Source organism: the organism of the source record quoted next, unplaced genomic scaffold (assembly GCF_019419815.1).
Source record: "Pyrus x bretschneideri cultivar Hongxiangsu unplaced genomic scaffold, Pyrus_bretschneideri_v1 Contig43, whole genome shotgun sequence".
NCBI lineage: Eukaryota > Viridiplantae > Streptophyta > Magnoliopsida > Rosales > Rosaceae > Pyrus > Pyrus x bretschneideri.
In genome coordinates, this window is record NW_025999757.1 from 4,235,934 (window position 1) to 4,251,360 (window position 15,427).

At 34.9% G+C, this 15,427-nt stretch overlaps 2 protein-coding genes across 13 annotated transcripts in view; one reads left to right on the top strand and one right to left on the bottom strand.

The window, feature by feature from the left end:
- The first annotated feature begins 219 nt into the window (after positions 1 to 219).
- The window catches only part of LOC125469502 (prothymosin alpha-like), a 46,798-nt gene continuing 31,590 nt past the window's right edge, over positions 220 to 15,427 (top strand). Inside the window, exons 1-10 of one of the 12 annotated variants that reach the window (XR_007251782.1) lie at positions 423 to 477; positions 582 to 669; positions 771 to 1,658; positions 1,821 to 1,863; positions 2,809 to 2,896; positions 3,514 to 3,625; positions 3,747 to 3,779; positions 4,255 to 4,404; positions 4,899 to 4,983; positions 5,107 to 5,393. Coding sequence is in view for 2 of the 12 variants with exons in the window: in XM_048566891.1 (XP_048422848.1) it covers positions 598 to 669; positions 762 to 949; positions 1,331 to 1,375; positions 1,576 to 1,658; positions 1,821 to 1,831 (399 nt within the window). In the remaining 10 variants the exon portion in view is untranslated. Of the gene's footprint in view, positions 478 to 581; positions 670 to 761; positions 1,659 to 1,820; positions 2,045 to 2,808; positions 3,626 to 3,746; positions 3,780 to 4,254; positions 4,984 to 5,106; positions 5,394 to 15,427 lie in introns of those variants that run through there. The other 11 variants (XR_007251779.1, XR_007251780.1, XR_007251784.1 and 8 more) reach the window with 11 other exon arrangements.
- LOC103930120 (disease resistance protein RUN1-like) lies at positions 5,633 to 13,800 on the bottom strand. Its single transcript, XM_048566874.1, has 6 exons — positions 13,175 to 13,800; positions 8,233 to 9,331; positions 7,840 to 8,139; positions 6,802 to 7,662; positions 6,065 to 6,680; positions 5,633 to 5,958 (listed from the first exon to the last, which is right to left on the bottom strand). The coding sequence occupies exons 1-6, from the start codon at positions 13,684 to 13,686 to the stop codon at positions 5,789 to 5,791; spliced, it is 3,558 nt and encodes a 1,185-aa protein (XP_048422831.1). The 5' UTR covers positions 13,687 to 13,800; the 3' UTR covers positions 5,633 to 5,788.

The following is a 15,427-nucleotide window of genomic DNA, read 5'->3' on the forward strand; positions in this document are numbered from 1 at the left end:
AAATTGGCTTGGGATACATCCGACAATCTATCACTCCTATTTTCGGCAAGTCTTTATCATTTCTTTGATAGGTATGAAGTTCGAGCTAGCCGTACAATGAGCCAAACATCATGATTTAATATTGAGTTAGTCATTTACGTGAGTCAAACCTAAAATCTATCATTTACAAATAAAAAGAAATGACACTAGATTGTAGTAAATAAGTTGTTCTCGTAGAATGCACAACAAAGTACTAATCAAATGAGACGGACTTGGCTCAATCTAATATTGGCCTAACTAGCCTATGAGGCTTATTTAAGGGCCCAAAGTTTTTTGGTCTAGGAAGGGGAAAATAATCGACAGATTTTGGGACTTGTTTTAGAAGACGGGTTTGGGTTTAAGAAACGGCTCCAAAACCCAAACTCTGCAGCTTCTTGACGGACTCCTTTGTGCCTCTCTCAACTCTCGTCGTCTTTTTCCTCCTTGCAGCTTCAAAAGGTTTGGGATTCGTAAATTGGTTTGGATATTTGAAATGAAGTTGTATGAAAGCTTAAATCCTTGTGGAATTAAATTCTATAATATTTGGGTGTTTGAATTTGTAGGGGCTCATACGTCATAATGGAGATGAAGGCTCTTGACAGTGACAGTGGGTTTGGGGACGATGGCGATGTCAACAGCAATGAGTTGAATGTTAGTTTGATTTGTAAATTCTGTTATTGGGTTTCGGTAATTATTCAGTTTGTTGTGGTGATTTTGTTGTTAATTGATGATTTGTGATGTACATGGAGCAGGAAGAGGATGACTTTGATGGTGAACACGACGGTGAGGAGGAGGAAGAAGAATCAGAAAATGAGGAAGAAGATGGAGAAGAAGTTGGGGAAGAGGAAAATGATGATGGGAAAAACGTTAATAAAGATGCCGAGATGGAAGAACTCGAGAAAGAATACATGAATCTTCGTCATCAGGAGCAGTAAGAGACTTCTGTTCACAAATCCTTTTATTTTTAATTATAAACTTGTGATGCTTCATTAGAATGAAGACATAGAGCTAAATAATGTGACTATAGGAGATAATATGCATAGCAGTTGCAGGTTGGTGACGAAATTTGATATTAGTTTACAGAAGTCATTGAATAATGTAAATTAATTTTGTTACTAAGAAAGCACAAAATGGAGTTATATAATGTGACTATAGGAGATAATATGCTTAGCAGTTGCAGCTATAGGAATTGAACACTAGTGCCATTTTCATCTTAGCTCAAGGCTAATTTTCATCTTAGCACAAAATGGAGTTATATAGGCTGACATATGAAGTTAATTTTGTTCTTCGTTTATTCTCTCTTCCCATGTAGTGATATTTTAAAGAAAGATCTTCTTAAGGGTCAAGCAGTGAAAAGGTGCGTTGTTCAAAATAATAACTCTTGTAATATCCATGAAATAGGTTTTGTTTTTCAACATCAAATTATTGCTCCTTGTTTAAAGCTTCTTTTTATGCCAATCCTTAAAGTTGAAAAAAATGATTTATGTAGTGAATTATTGTCTGATCGATGTTTATTCTTACCCATTTTCTATGCCTTTTGTTTTCATTTTTCTGAAGGCTCTGTGGGACAAGGCTCTTGAGTTCAGATTCTTGCTTCAGAAAGCATTCTCAAGTTCACATAGAATCATGGATTGCCACAGGTTGCTTTTGCTTTTCCCCCTTTTTTTAGATTTGTGACATGTTAAGATTTATGTTCTTACCTGAGAGGTTGTCTGCACGAGCCAATTAGGCCTTTATTTTGTGATTCACATGAGGGTGTCAATGCAACGTATTCTGACCTAGTTAGTGTGTGCAAACTACAGGCTTTACTTGAGAAGAACCCGTCCTTTGTTCAAGCAACAGATGGTGTGTGCAAACGACATTTATCAAACTATTATAGTTATTTTGTAATACAATTTGGCTTTCCATTGTTGTGCATAATCTATCATTTTCCGCACGATAAGAATTGCCAATATGTGAAAGATTTGTAGATATGCTTTGTGTATTACATTTTGTGTTTGAAGTTTTTAATAACCGTTTAAATTCTCATAAAGTGTGTTTAGCTTACAACTGTACTATTAGCTGAGATAGAGTTTAATTTCATCAAATCAAACTTTAAGGAAATGCTTCAAGTTTCCTCGATTTCATATGATTGTGAGGGTTCCCCAAATTTCAAAAGTTCCACTACAATAGTTACTATAATTAGTCAGATTATGCTGGTACTAAGTTATCATTAAGAGTGTAAGATTGTTAATCAAGAAGAATGGATTGAGCTCAGCCTTGCCCAAGCTTATCCCACATAAATCTTGGTACACCAGTTCTTGGTCTGCTGAATTGTAGTGAAGTTTGTGCTAAGTTCCCATTGAGGTTACGCCAGTCCTAATAGGTGATGGTTTGCGCATAATAGGTGGGAAGTTCCAAGTAGTCCAATTGGTCAGAAATACAGTTGTTTTCGACAAACATTAGACACTTTGGGATTACAGAAACATCAATTAAATTACCACTCTAGAGGAAGGTATTTGTTGCAGTTGTCAAAAGCATAATGTTGGCAGGGAAGGTAAATCGGTTGGGCCTTGTTTTGTTGATCTGAGGATAACCAAGATGAAGCCAGATTTCAAATTGCCCTAGGATGTGGGCACAAATCTTTCCTGCTTGATCTCATATAAACCTTAGCCTGATTTAGCGAAAAAATTGGCTTTTGGGCTACCATGGTCTAATTGAATGTCCTACTTTGTACTGTTTGCATTTTCATTAACTTCATACTGCATATGTTCATGTATTGCGTCTCCTAATACATATCCTGTTCTGTAGGTAAATCTGGATGATCTAGGATGTCACAGTCATCTAAGAACATTGATGGTGATGAGGATTGGTCACAGATTTCTGAGTTGCTGTCGAGGTACTCAGATCATAATTAGATATTCTGAGAAGAAGAATCATATTCTACTATCTACATATGCTCTTATTGTATTGAAGTCTACCTATAAAACTGAATTTTTTTTCCTTCTTCATGCCATACTTCACCGATCCATTTGGAGCAGCAAAAAAGAACTTCGGAATTTTGTTGTTTTATTGTTAAAATGCTCGTAAATGTGTGGATTCAAGTACCTTACTATTATTGCTGTATTTCAATACCTTAGTGTCTAACTTTTCTTATATTTTAATACATAGTTCTTATCAGTTAATAAATGAGGATATTATGTTATTAAGTTTGTCAACTGTTCAATATGACATGTACCAGACGATGGTTTTCTGAAGTCAAATTCCGTTAGGCACTAATTAAATTAGTTTGCTATCTAAAGGGCCGGCAAAGAACCATGAAATGCATTTGTATATTATACTTGTAAAAAATCTATGTTGCCATATGTTTACTTTAAGCATACTCTTGGGCAGTTCTGCTATGAATTCTTTCATGCTCCGACAACTTCTCTTGCATGAATTTTAGAAATTTGTTCTACTATGATCAACTTTTCATTATTGTGTGCATTTCTATGCGGGTTACTTGGTCCAACCAAGACCTGTCACATTGTGTCTTGTAGAATAGCTACTTTCGGATTCAAATCGATAGACAAATGGCAGAGGTAGGCAGATGTAGATGAGGAAATCAGCAGTTGCTGTATTGGGTACTGTAAGATATTAACCCCCACGTGCATGCTCATTTGTGCTTCATAATTGTAACATCATAACAAGATGGGTTTTTCTTAAGTTTTGTACATTTAGTAACTTAAACATAAGTTGTGGATGTGTAGGTCCCTGAGGGGTACAACACTGCAAAGGGAGAGGTACTGATTGCATATAATTGTGGTTAACTATAATCCTATACTAATCTAAGAATCCATCTGTAAATTCATTGGAGTCGAATGTCCATAGAATTTACATTTTTTCCATGTGCTATTTGAAGTTTTTAACTCCCAAATGAGGTACAAATTCATCGTTTGGGATGGATGCAGTTTATAATTAATTTGATACTATGTTTGAACAAATGCGGGTTGTTTGTGGTGTTTGGTACTTTGCTTCGTTTTTCTTTTTGGATGGCCCCAGTGTGACTTGATGAATTTGTTCCTTTTATTGCTTTAAGAAATGATCATGCAACCCATGTGTGAGGGCTGTGATGGTTACAATACTCTTCATGCGCCATTAGCTTTTATTCTATCTTTATGTTTAAAATTTTGATTCATTTTCCACTTTGATGTATAGCCTGTAAGGTCTGCTTTAATTATCTTTTATGTGTTATAAAAGTTATATTTCTATTTGCAGAAATTAAGTACATTCATTCCTTCACTCTGATAGGAGACACAATCTGATGCTGTGCACAAGCTGATGGTGACCTCGAACTTTCGGGTGACTCTGATTTTTGCCAACAATTACTGAAAGAATTTTTTGATACAATTGACCCAGCAACTTCTGGTAAAACTATTAGGGCATCTCATACTTCATATATGAATGATTGCATTTGAATTTGATATATGATACGGTTTACCCAATCTATAAGATTTCCTGTAGTTCAAAACACATGCAATCAGATTGCATATAAAAAGTGTGGCTTTTGAAATTGTTAAGGATTGTATCCTCCCAAGTTATATACAGAGTGGATGAACATGATTTTCAAACAATTTGGACTCATCTAACCAACTTTAAGTAACTAAGTCTGAGCCATGAGAAAAGTTTCGTTCAAACAATCTGCATCTGCAGCTATTGAAGTCAATGACATAGTATTGTCTCTGCTTATAGTGGGCTTGGAACCTAATCGGTCCCGAACTTCTATTCTTCAATTTTTTATATTTTTGTAACTTCAAAAATGAAACAAGCTAGCAGTTATTCCTGCTAACAATCACAACCTAATTGATCCTGAACTTCTTTTGTTTATTGATTCTGATTTTGCACTATTTGATTATTCGCAGAGACATCATTTTATTCCTTGAAAAAGTTGCATGGTAAGAAGAGGAAGATTGTTGACAGAAGAGCCTCTAATAGTCGCAAGATAAGGTATCAATAGATTCTTTGGTTCCCTATGTGAAACTGCTGTGATTTTGTTTTGGAATATCTTGGAGCATATGTTGAGCAAACTAGGCTAGATTGTTTAAGGCTTATTGCATTATGCTTTTGCAGGTATAATGTTTATGAGAAGATAGTAAATTTCATGGCTCCAGAGACCATGGTCGTTGCTCCTATGCTTCCGGACCTCAATAATTTGTTCGGGTTGAAGAAGCAGAAACCAGCTTCCGTAGTGTAGTAGCGATGCAAGGCTGAATCAGCTGTATAGTCCTTGAATCTCAGGCTAAGAAATTGTCTGCTGTTAATTTATTTGATATATTATTCAATCTATTATCTGTTGCACCGATATTTATGTAATTTACACAATTTTTCAATGGGAGCCGAGTCTTTAAGAAGTATGATTTTGTTGTAACTGATAATTAAGATCTGTAAATTTGACATTTATAAGCAGATAGGATGTTTTTGCTTTCCTCGATGCCGAAATATTTCCCCCCAATTCGAAGAATTGATTCGTGCCTGGTATTGCTAATGATACCTATGTCAAAGTCCTTCCCTTGTATGTTTAGAATCTTTTTTTTTTCAATTATTTACTGCTAGTATACAACCATCTGTTTATCTTCTCTAGTACGGGATTGTATGCTGGATGTATTTTATGCTATATTTATGCGATAGTTGATGATGTTGAACACATCTGGAAACTTCAATATTTTGAAGGCAGAAAACAACTTGAAAACTAGGAGGGAACCCAAAGATGTCTGTATCAAATAAAATTACAAACTCATGGATGGCTTGTGGACTAGTGTTGCTTCTTTTTCTGGGAGATGGAGGACCGAACTACTAGAGCAAGCGTGAAAAATAATCCGGCAGCTGTGACGAGCACCTTCCAGCCTCTGAGGCCACAGTTGTTACTGGCAGCCCTTGTCCTTGCAATTGTGTAATCAAGTTCATCCTCTTGCCCTTCTTTGTCTGAAAAACATACAAATAACATAATATTTATGTTTTTGAATTGAATACAGACGGACTTGTAAGTATTTGGATAGAGTATAATTCATTGCAATACAACACAACATACCTGTGTCTTCTTCGTCAGTGTCCATGATGAGGCGATTAAACCATCTCTCTTCAACAATTTCGCCATCGAAACCAAGGCAGTATATTCCTGGTATATGCTCCCATAAGGACAAATCTCCACCGATGACACATGGAGAATGAGGATCTGATTTGGTGTTGTGTTGGGTACTTATCATCATATTATTCTGGTGCTCTTGCATAAGCTCGACACCAAACTCCTTTATCCGAAACAACTTATCTGGTCCGGCCATTACTGAAACCACCACTTGATCTCCACATTGTAATATTATTTCGTTCTCCATCTTCCAATGGCTCAACCATATCATATCTTCTCCGTCACCTGGGATACCAAAGAATGCTGGGCTATAGATCCACTTCAGACCCTTGCTCTCGTTACTCACTTTGATTATATTTGAAAACAAATAATCATTATTAGAATTCTCCTTGTTTGCATCATCATTATAGGTAGCAAAGATGTTCAAGCCTCGGATTCTGTGACTAGAAGGGAGTAAAGGGACACTAAAAGATATGGAGGACTTGGTACTTTTATAGCTGAACCGGCCTGGAACCTCATTCCCAACAAAAAATGTGCTGAATATACCATATTGATACAGTCCCTATGCATTTTCCATGATCAACACAACATTACTAAGTCATTTATTTCCCACTATATATATGACTTATGAGAGAGAGAGAGAGAGAGAGAGAGAGAGAGAGAGAGAGAGAGAGAGAGCGCACCTGGACAAGACTCCATCTATCCTCTTCTGTATTCAAGGGATAATATAGGCTGTCCATTCGAATTGCAGGCATGGATCCCAAGTTGCACAATCCCAAAAGTTTGATCATTTCCGCATCAACATTTTCAATAGGCTCTAACTTGAAAAGGTACTCCCACTCAACTATTTTGTCGATGTGTTCCCCAAGGATCTGTAGAGGGAACGCTCTAAACGATTGATATGTTACTTTTTTCAATGATGTGCATCCGGATACATTCATGCTTTCGTGTACTTTCGGCAACCCCACAAGCGATTCGAGTCTATTACAATACTCGAAAGACAGTTTATCGAGCCTCCTCAAACCTTTGATGAAACTTGGCAGACTGCAAATTGGATTCTCATCTAATGTTAGTCTTCGCAACGAGGATAGACTACTTAAATCCCTACAAAAGGCATCATCAGAAAGATTGCACCCCTTGAGACTTAACTCTAGTAAAGAGCATGGAAAAGAACTCAAGATAGTTGAACTTCTTTCTGGCCACAATTCACTTATTGGAATTCCATCTATTTCAAGTACTTTCAGAGACACCATCTTCTTCATCATCTCCACTGGAAGCTCTTCAAGATTTGAGCAGCCAGATAAAATGAGTTTTTCAAGTGATTTAAGCATGCACATGTTCTTCGGAAGCATCCTAAGATTCTTGCAATCCTTCGTATTCAAGTACACGAGTCTCTCCAGGTTTCCAATGGACTCATGAACATCAATCAGGCTGGTGCAATCAACAAGAATCAATTCTTCTAGACTAGGGCAAAGTGTGAAGTCCATGATTTCAATGAGGGAATGGGAATGGCTGACATCAAGGATCTTCAACGATGGAAGAAACTGTGGAAACAAAGGAAAAAAGAAAAAGAAAAAAAACAATGAAATAAGTATCTAACATAAGAAATTAGTCATCGAATTAAAGAAAACATAGGAGTTCATTTTAACACATGGAGTTAGTCAACAAATAAAAAACTAACAAAATAAGGAAAATGAATTGAAATGCGTAGAGTAACATACTTTTGTTCCCTTCCAGACTTGTCTTAAGCTACTATGTTGCATTTCAAGAACAATTAGACACTCCAAAGGAAGATCAACAGGTATAGAATCCAATGGAAATTGAAGCCAACACAACCATCTTAATCTTGTAGGGAAATCTGCATAACATCCATGCAGTCTTACATGACTAAGATGGAGTAGTTGTAAATTGCGCATCCTTTCAAATGCATTGGTTTCCAAGACGGTCTCATTTGTGTTTATTGGTCTGTTTGCAAGATGCATATGCATATCCAGGGCAAGACCTTGAATTGTTTGTGTACCCTAACAGAAAAGCAAAGAAAAAGTTATAACATTATTATGGATAATTTTCACAAGGAGAAATACATATATAGACATAAAAGGCATGTTTCTTACATTCTTTTCCCTCAGTACTTCGAAAGAATCCTTATGGCGCCATAATCTACTACGTTTTCCAGACTCTTCTGATTCATGGCGAACAATTTCTCTTCCCATGTCACGGATCATGTCATGCATTTGCATGTTGTTGTATCCATCAATTGTTACCAAGCATCTATCAATGAGATTTTGAATGCCAACAATTGTGCAGAAATCACATCCATCGAGTATTCTAACAATGTAGTTTTTGTCCCTTCCTATTAGGAAACAAGCAATGTGGAGGAATAATTTCTGGTCATGGTCATCTTGTAAATTGTCATAACTTATTCTTAGTTTATTCATGATTTCACCATTGGGGATAACTTTTAGCTTCTCCAATGCACTTTCCCATACATCTATACTTTCCCCTGATAAAGAAGAACCCAAAACTTTTAGAGCTAATGGAAGTCCGCCGCTATATTGCACTACCATTTTTGAATGCTCCATGTAATTTTCTGTGGGACGGTTCTGGCCAAATGCATGCCAACTGAAAAGCTCTAGTGATTCATTGTAATTCAAAGTTTCAACTTTGTACACCTTTGTAACTTGATGTGCTCTTAGCAATCTTTCACGCCTAGTTGTTATAAGTATCTTACTTCCGGGATAAAACCGATCTTTCATTTTTAGTACTGCATCTAATTGGTCCATATGGTCCACATCATCAAGGACAAGTAGAACTTTTCTAGAGCTTATGGCGCTTTCAATCTTAATTATTCCCTCACTAACAGTTTGTATTTTCACTTTTCTACCGATCAAAATATCAGAAAGAAGTTGCATTTGTATTTGAACTAAGCCATTTGGTCGATCTGCTCTTTCTTTGATATTTTCAATGAAACTACTTCCTTTAAAGCTTCTAAAATTTGAATTGTAAACATGTTTTGCAATGGTTGTCTTCCCTACTCCAGACATGCCATACACAAGAAGTATACCAATATCACTTGATCCATCTTGTAACCACAAATTGATGCGTTCAACTTGAAATTGGATTCCAATCAATTTTGGTTCAACACTCAATAGTGTGCGACTTAACTTGTCTCCAATCACTTTAACAATTTTCTTGATAAACTTTGATTCGTACCTAATAATTTGCAAACAACATAAAAAATAAATCAAACCTTTCATGTGTAATAAACCATCTTAATGTGACTAGGTTTTATTTTTTATTTTATTTATTTATTTATTTTTAATTGGAAAGTGGTAGATGTTTTCTCCCTAGTATCTGGTACGTTATATGTGTTTTGTTAAGTAATTTAGCACTTGTGGTTATTACACCTAAACAATTATTAAGTTTTTAGCGGAGCAGAGCTGCCCAATTAAGGTTTCACTTCAGGGAAGCTGACAACATTTTGGGTTAGAAGGGGACAGGTGGCTTTAAGATAGACTAGCCTTTATGCACACGCTCACACGCGTGCAAAATGTATTTTTTGAATCACGGCGTGCTACACACGACTTATATGTTTTAAATGTATTTATATGCGTAAATTGACAAAAGGAAAGTCAAATGTTTGAAGTAAATGAATAATCTTAGATCATATTGGAAGAAACCCCTCATAAATCAATTAAATCAGCTGAATCCACATAATAAAATCGGCATCTATAGAATTACATTAAGAATAGATAAAATAATATTTAATAAACAACTAATTGAATCACATTATTGCTAGCCATTGTGCGGCTAAGCCCACCACCTCCCCCTTAGTGTAGATAATATCGTTTGTTAAAAAAATAATAATAATTTGACAACTAATTTGATCACATTATTATCCGCGTGCAAAATACTTTTTTTATAACCAGCATTACACCACTCTTAAGATGTTTTGAACATGTTTAAAAATAGAGAAAATAATATTTAATGAACAACTGATTGAATTACATTATCACTAATATATTGTGAGATACCTATTAAAAAAACACTGTTAAAATGACGAAAATACTCTTGCCACATTTGATGCATTATTTTGGATTGCTATTGAAGTTTTTTTGTTTGAGGGGCATTTTTGTCCAAATGTTTTTTTATAAAGCTTGTGACACCAAAAAAATACCATCCATTGGCCTTGGTGGTTTTATATATACTAGCCTTAATGCATGCGAGTGTAGAAGACATTTTTTTAACGGCCTGTTAAGCTCAAATTACACGTTTTAGATGTATTTATATGTGTAAATTGAGGAAAGTCAAATATTTGAAGTAAATGAATAACCAATTAAAGCAGCTAAATCAATATAATAAAATCGGTCTCTATTGAATTTACATTAAGAATAGATAAAATAATATTTAATAAACAACTAATTAAATCACATTATTGCTAACTTATTGTGAAACTAAGCCCACCTCCTCCTTAGAGAGAGAGAGAGAGTGAAGCTTTGGAGATCAGCAGTGAAGTTTTAGAAGGAGGTGGAAGCTAAGGGTCTGGTTTTTGAAAGAGCAAAGGTAAAAAATAAAAAAAATAAAAAAAATGAATGAGAGAGATATGCTACTTTAATTTTGGAGTTTTTCTCATTTGATTATAAGTATTTATCTGAAAGTTTTTGTATAGGCTTTGTGTCTTGGGTCCCTCTATCCCTTCTAGTTCGTGAGTAGGGCATATGTTTTTCGTTCCGACAAGTGAATTTGTGGTTGAGCTTAGCTCATTTTTGTATGATCCATTTGTGGCGAAGGGATCGCAGTGTGTGTGTGACATCCCACATCGCCCAGGGGACTGATGCTTATATGTATATTCCATCTCTACCTAGCACGAGGCCTTTTGGGAGCTCACTGGCTTCGAGTTCCGTAGGAACTCCGAAGTTAAGCGAGAAGGGGGCTAGAGCAATCCCATGATGGGTGACCCACTGGGAAGTTGCTCGTGAGTTCCCAAAAACAAAACCGTGAGGGAATGGTAAGCCCAAAGCGGACAATATCGTGCTACGATGGTGGACGGGGCCCGGGAAGTGATCCGCCCCGGGCCGGGATGTGATAGTGTGATTTGTTTTTTTTTTTTTCTTAACATGTATTGCTATGTCAAAAACTTTCTTTTAGTTTCGCTAATACTATGATTCAAAGTTCTATAGTTCTTCAATTTGATTTTATGCAAAAGAGAAATTTAACTGAGTTATACAGTTATCTTTTGTTTCAATAAATGCTTACTCCCACTTACTGAGCTTTAAGAGCACACCTATATTTTTGTTTTGTTTCCATTCGATTTTATAAATTTCAGAAGCAGATCGTGAAGGTATAAACTAGAGCTTATTAAGTGTCATGACTGTATTTAGTGAACCACTATGTCTCAGTGCATTGCTAAGTTTGTCTTTTTTTTTTTTTGGATTGTAAACTTTTCTGCATGATGTGGTTGTTGTATATTTTTGAAGTGTAATATTAATACTCGAGTTCTAATCAAGTATGTTTGTAAGTATAACATGAGTTAAATTAGAATGAATGTGAGAGCATGTCTCACGGAAGTATTGGATGAATGAATAATGAAGTGGGGAATTTAGATAATTAATAAATCAAACATACGTTGATGGTCTTTATTTGAAAAATAAAAAAAAGGACTGCCGACGAAATTAAAATGAAAAGAAGGGAGTACAGCGTAGAATTTATACCAACTATAGACAAATACAGCATAGATTACCTCCCCAACTTTTTCTCACACTTGCTGACATGAAAGTTAATAAATTATTACTTAAGCATTGATAAATATGCTCGTTCTTGCTGGTGACACATTATTTACATTTTTTATCTAAAAATTTAATTTTTCTACCATTACCTTTTTAAAAATAGATAATGCTAAGAAAATTTAATTTGTAGACTAAATTTTGTAAATTAAATGACATATAAATTAGTGATAGATTATCACTTAACTATTGATTAACGTGATTATTTTTTATTAGTCACACATTACTTAGTTTACGAATTTAGTCTACCTAACATTAGCCTAAAAACTTGAAGGGAAGTGACCAGTAGACTAAAACGGAAAATGACTAATCCTTAAGTTGAGCCAAGTGTGATTTCTTTAAATTGGGATTATTATCCACTACTGAGATTGAATTATATATATACACACACAAAGGAAAATTTCAGGTAAACTAAATTTGTAAATAAAATTTTAAAAACTAAATAATATGAAAGTTGATGATTAGTTTATTACTTAAACGTTGATAAACGTACTCAGTTTAACACATCATTTATTTTGCAAATTATGTTTCTAAATTTGGGAACTTTCATGAAAAGAGCTTAAGCTAAATTCATTTTATCCAAAAACCATGCTATAACTTTATTTAATGAAAAAAAATACAAATTTTAATGAAAAACCCTTAACTTTAATAAAAAGAATAAAATAACTTAAATTTTAATGAAAAAGACATAATTTTAATATTAAAAAAACTAAAAAAAAAAATAGTGACGGTCCTCACACTTACTATTTTATGAAACTTACTACACTGTTTATGAAATTTATTATACTGTTTATGAAACTTATTACATTGTTTATGAAACTTAACGGCACTATACTGTTTATGAAATTTAACGGCACTATACTGTTTATGAAACATAATGGTACTACACTGTTTATGAAACTTAACGATATTATACTGTTTATTAAACTTAACGATATTATACTGTTTATTAAACTTAATGGTACTACACTGTTTATAAAACTTAATAGTACTACACTGCTTATAAATCTTAATACACTGTTTATAAAGCTTAACGCGCTAGGAACACATGTTTATATTTTATGTTTTTTTTTTTTTATCTTTTTGTTCTTATGATTAAATAAAATTATTAGATGATTTTTTTGTTAAAATGTAAAGTTTTGAAGTCCGTTTCGTTAATTTTCCTTCTAAATTTAGTCTATCTAATATCATTCGTATATAAATCAAGGTCGCTACAGATCATATATCAATTTGACTAAAGAAAGAGAAGAGAAATGGAGAAAATGAAAGTTACCCATCAGCTTGATTTTGTAAGACCATGCCTGCTAGATCTGCAATCTCTGCAAGTGCCTTCCTCCATCCCTCCACCTTTTCCGGCGACTGATTTTTCTGGCTTCTAGCAAATGCTTTTCCAACACTTCCTGTCTGCTTCCTCACGTGGGACGGATCAACATCGTAGAAGACTGGTAAAACTACATGGTCCGAGGTGGTCTCCTTCCGTTCAAGGATCAGCACAAGCTCATCAAGACACCACCTGGATGACGCGTAATCTTTCGAAAACACGACAACAGAAGTTCGTGACAGCTGGATCGCTTTCAGCAGTCCTGGCTTTATATCTTCTCCTCTCTCAAGTTCATCGTCGTCTCGGAACGTGAGAAATCCTGCATTGTTCAAGGCTGTGTAGAGGTGGTCGGTAAACGTCTTGCGGGTGTCTTCGCCTCTGAAGCTCAAGAACACGTCGTAGCGATAACCCCGAAATTTTTTGGAATCAGAGGAGGTTCCTTGAGATGTTCTCACGAGAGCCATTGATGGGGATCGATGTTCAAACCAAAAGAACTGGTCTTTGCTAGATGCAATGCAAATGTCTCTGTGCAGGGGATATTTAATTGGGTTATTCCTATCTACTGGAAAATTTACAAACAATTATAAAAAGGGTTGTTCCCATGCTTTTTAAAAAGGGTTGTTCCCATGCTTGACCCAAAAAGTCTTTCTATAAATCATGGCCGACCGCTAGTGGCAGAGATTAAAACAAAAGGTTGTATGGGGTCCTTCCTATCTACTTCCAGGAAGATTCACAAACAATTATAAAATGGGTCGTGTTCCCATGCATTGACCCAAAAAGCTTTTCTTTTAAGTCATGGCTGGCTGCTGGTGGCAGGGTCCTAAAAATAAAATTGCACCTATAGTTGCAAATGCAAATAGAAAGGAAATAAAACATAATTAAGTTGTGTATAAAATGTGTGATAAAAGAAGGGATGTGATATCTACACATTCCATTTTACTTTTTACATACGTTTCTAATTTTCGATCGTCAGATCAAATGAATTGAAGAAGATCAACAGACATAAATTAACAAGAGATGTGTGAGAAATAATTTGAAGTGTGTGGATAGCACACCCCTAAAAGAAAAGGTCCTTGCACGCTCGAAAATGTCATTCGAAGAGGTTAGTAAAGAATAAATGAAGACATACATCAATGAACCAAATAATAGTGTAAGATAACAAAATAAACAATGACATTGAGTTGAAGAGTTAGAATTCATATATATCATCTTTTCCTTACAGTACTACAAAAAAATACAACTCGCTTCTATCATATTACTAGTTTATCTTATTAAAAGTTGCTAAGATGAGTATATAGGGTTTGTGGTTTTATAGTATAATATCTACTATTTTCTTGACATTTATCTTGCAATTTCCATTCCACCTGCAAACTGCTTTGTCAATTCAATACCGCCACAACAATAATACTTGTTTCCATAGCTGCAAACAGAGTCTTTAAAATGAGAATATAAGTTGAAGTGTAAATTGCATTATAGTTTGTAGTAATTCAACTATACTTACATTGACAAAAAGCAAGGAAAAAAATAATCATATCCAATTAGATTGAATCCAGAAGCTCAGTCAAGATAACATCAAATGTTAAACCCCCCGACTTTGCGTTCCGTTGCCATGTGGATGGATCTGTTTAAATTTGCTTTTCTTACCAAAATTTAAACAATAGAAAGTTCAAACCATATTCCCATACCTCCATGTCTCTATCCTGCATTAATTTGTTGATGCTCATTTCCAGTGGAAAATGCATCACTTGTAGCCTTTTTTCACAGTTTTTTCTTATGGGACCTGCTTTGATTTTTTTGGTACCGTCTTTGCTGCAAGCGTGGAGATGACACCGTTGTGTTATGTGATAAGAGATGTTGCAGCTTCAAATAAATTTCATTGGATATTCTGTAAATAGGTGAAAGGGGATAAATAGATCAAACTATAATGATAATGGCAATTATTATTTCAATAAATAGAAAGTATGTTTCAACATAAATATATTGCAATCAATTTGATCATAATCAAATCATTAAGACAATATGCCCTGCAATGTAAATTCATGAAACGTCAATTTACATTGTCACAAATTCCTAATCAGGTTGGTACTCCTCTTTCTGATCCCACTGAGTTTCGTCACCTTCTCAGGTCACTTACATATCTCACTTTAACTCATCCTAGTATTGCCTTTGCGGTCAATCATATTGCTCAGTTTATGGCTCGTCCCA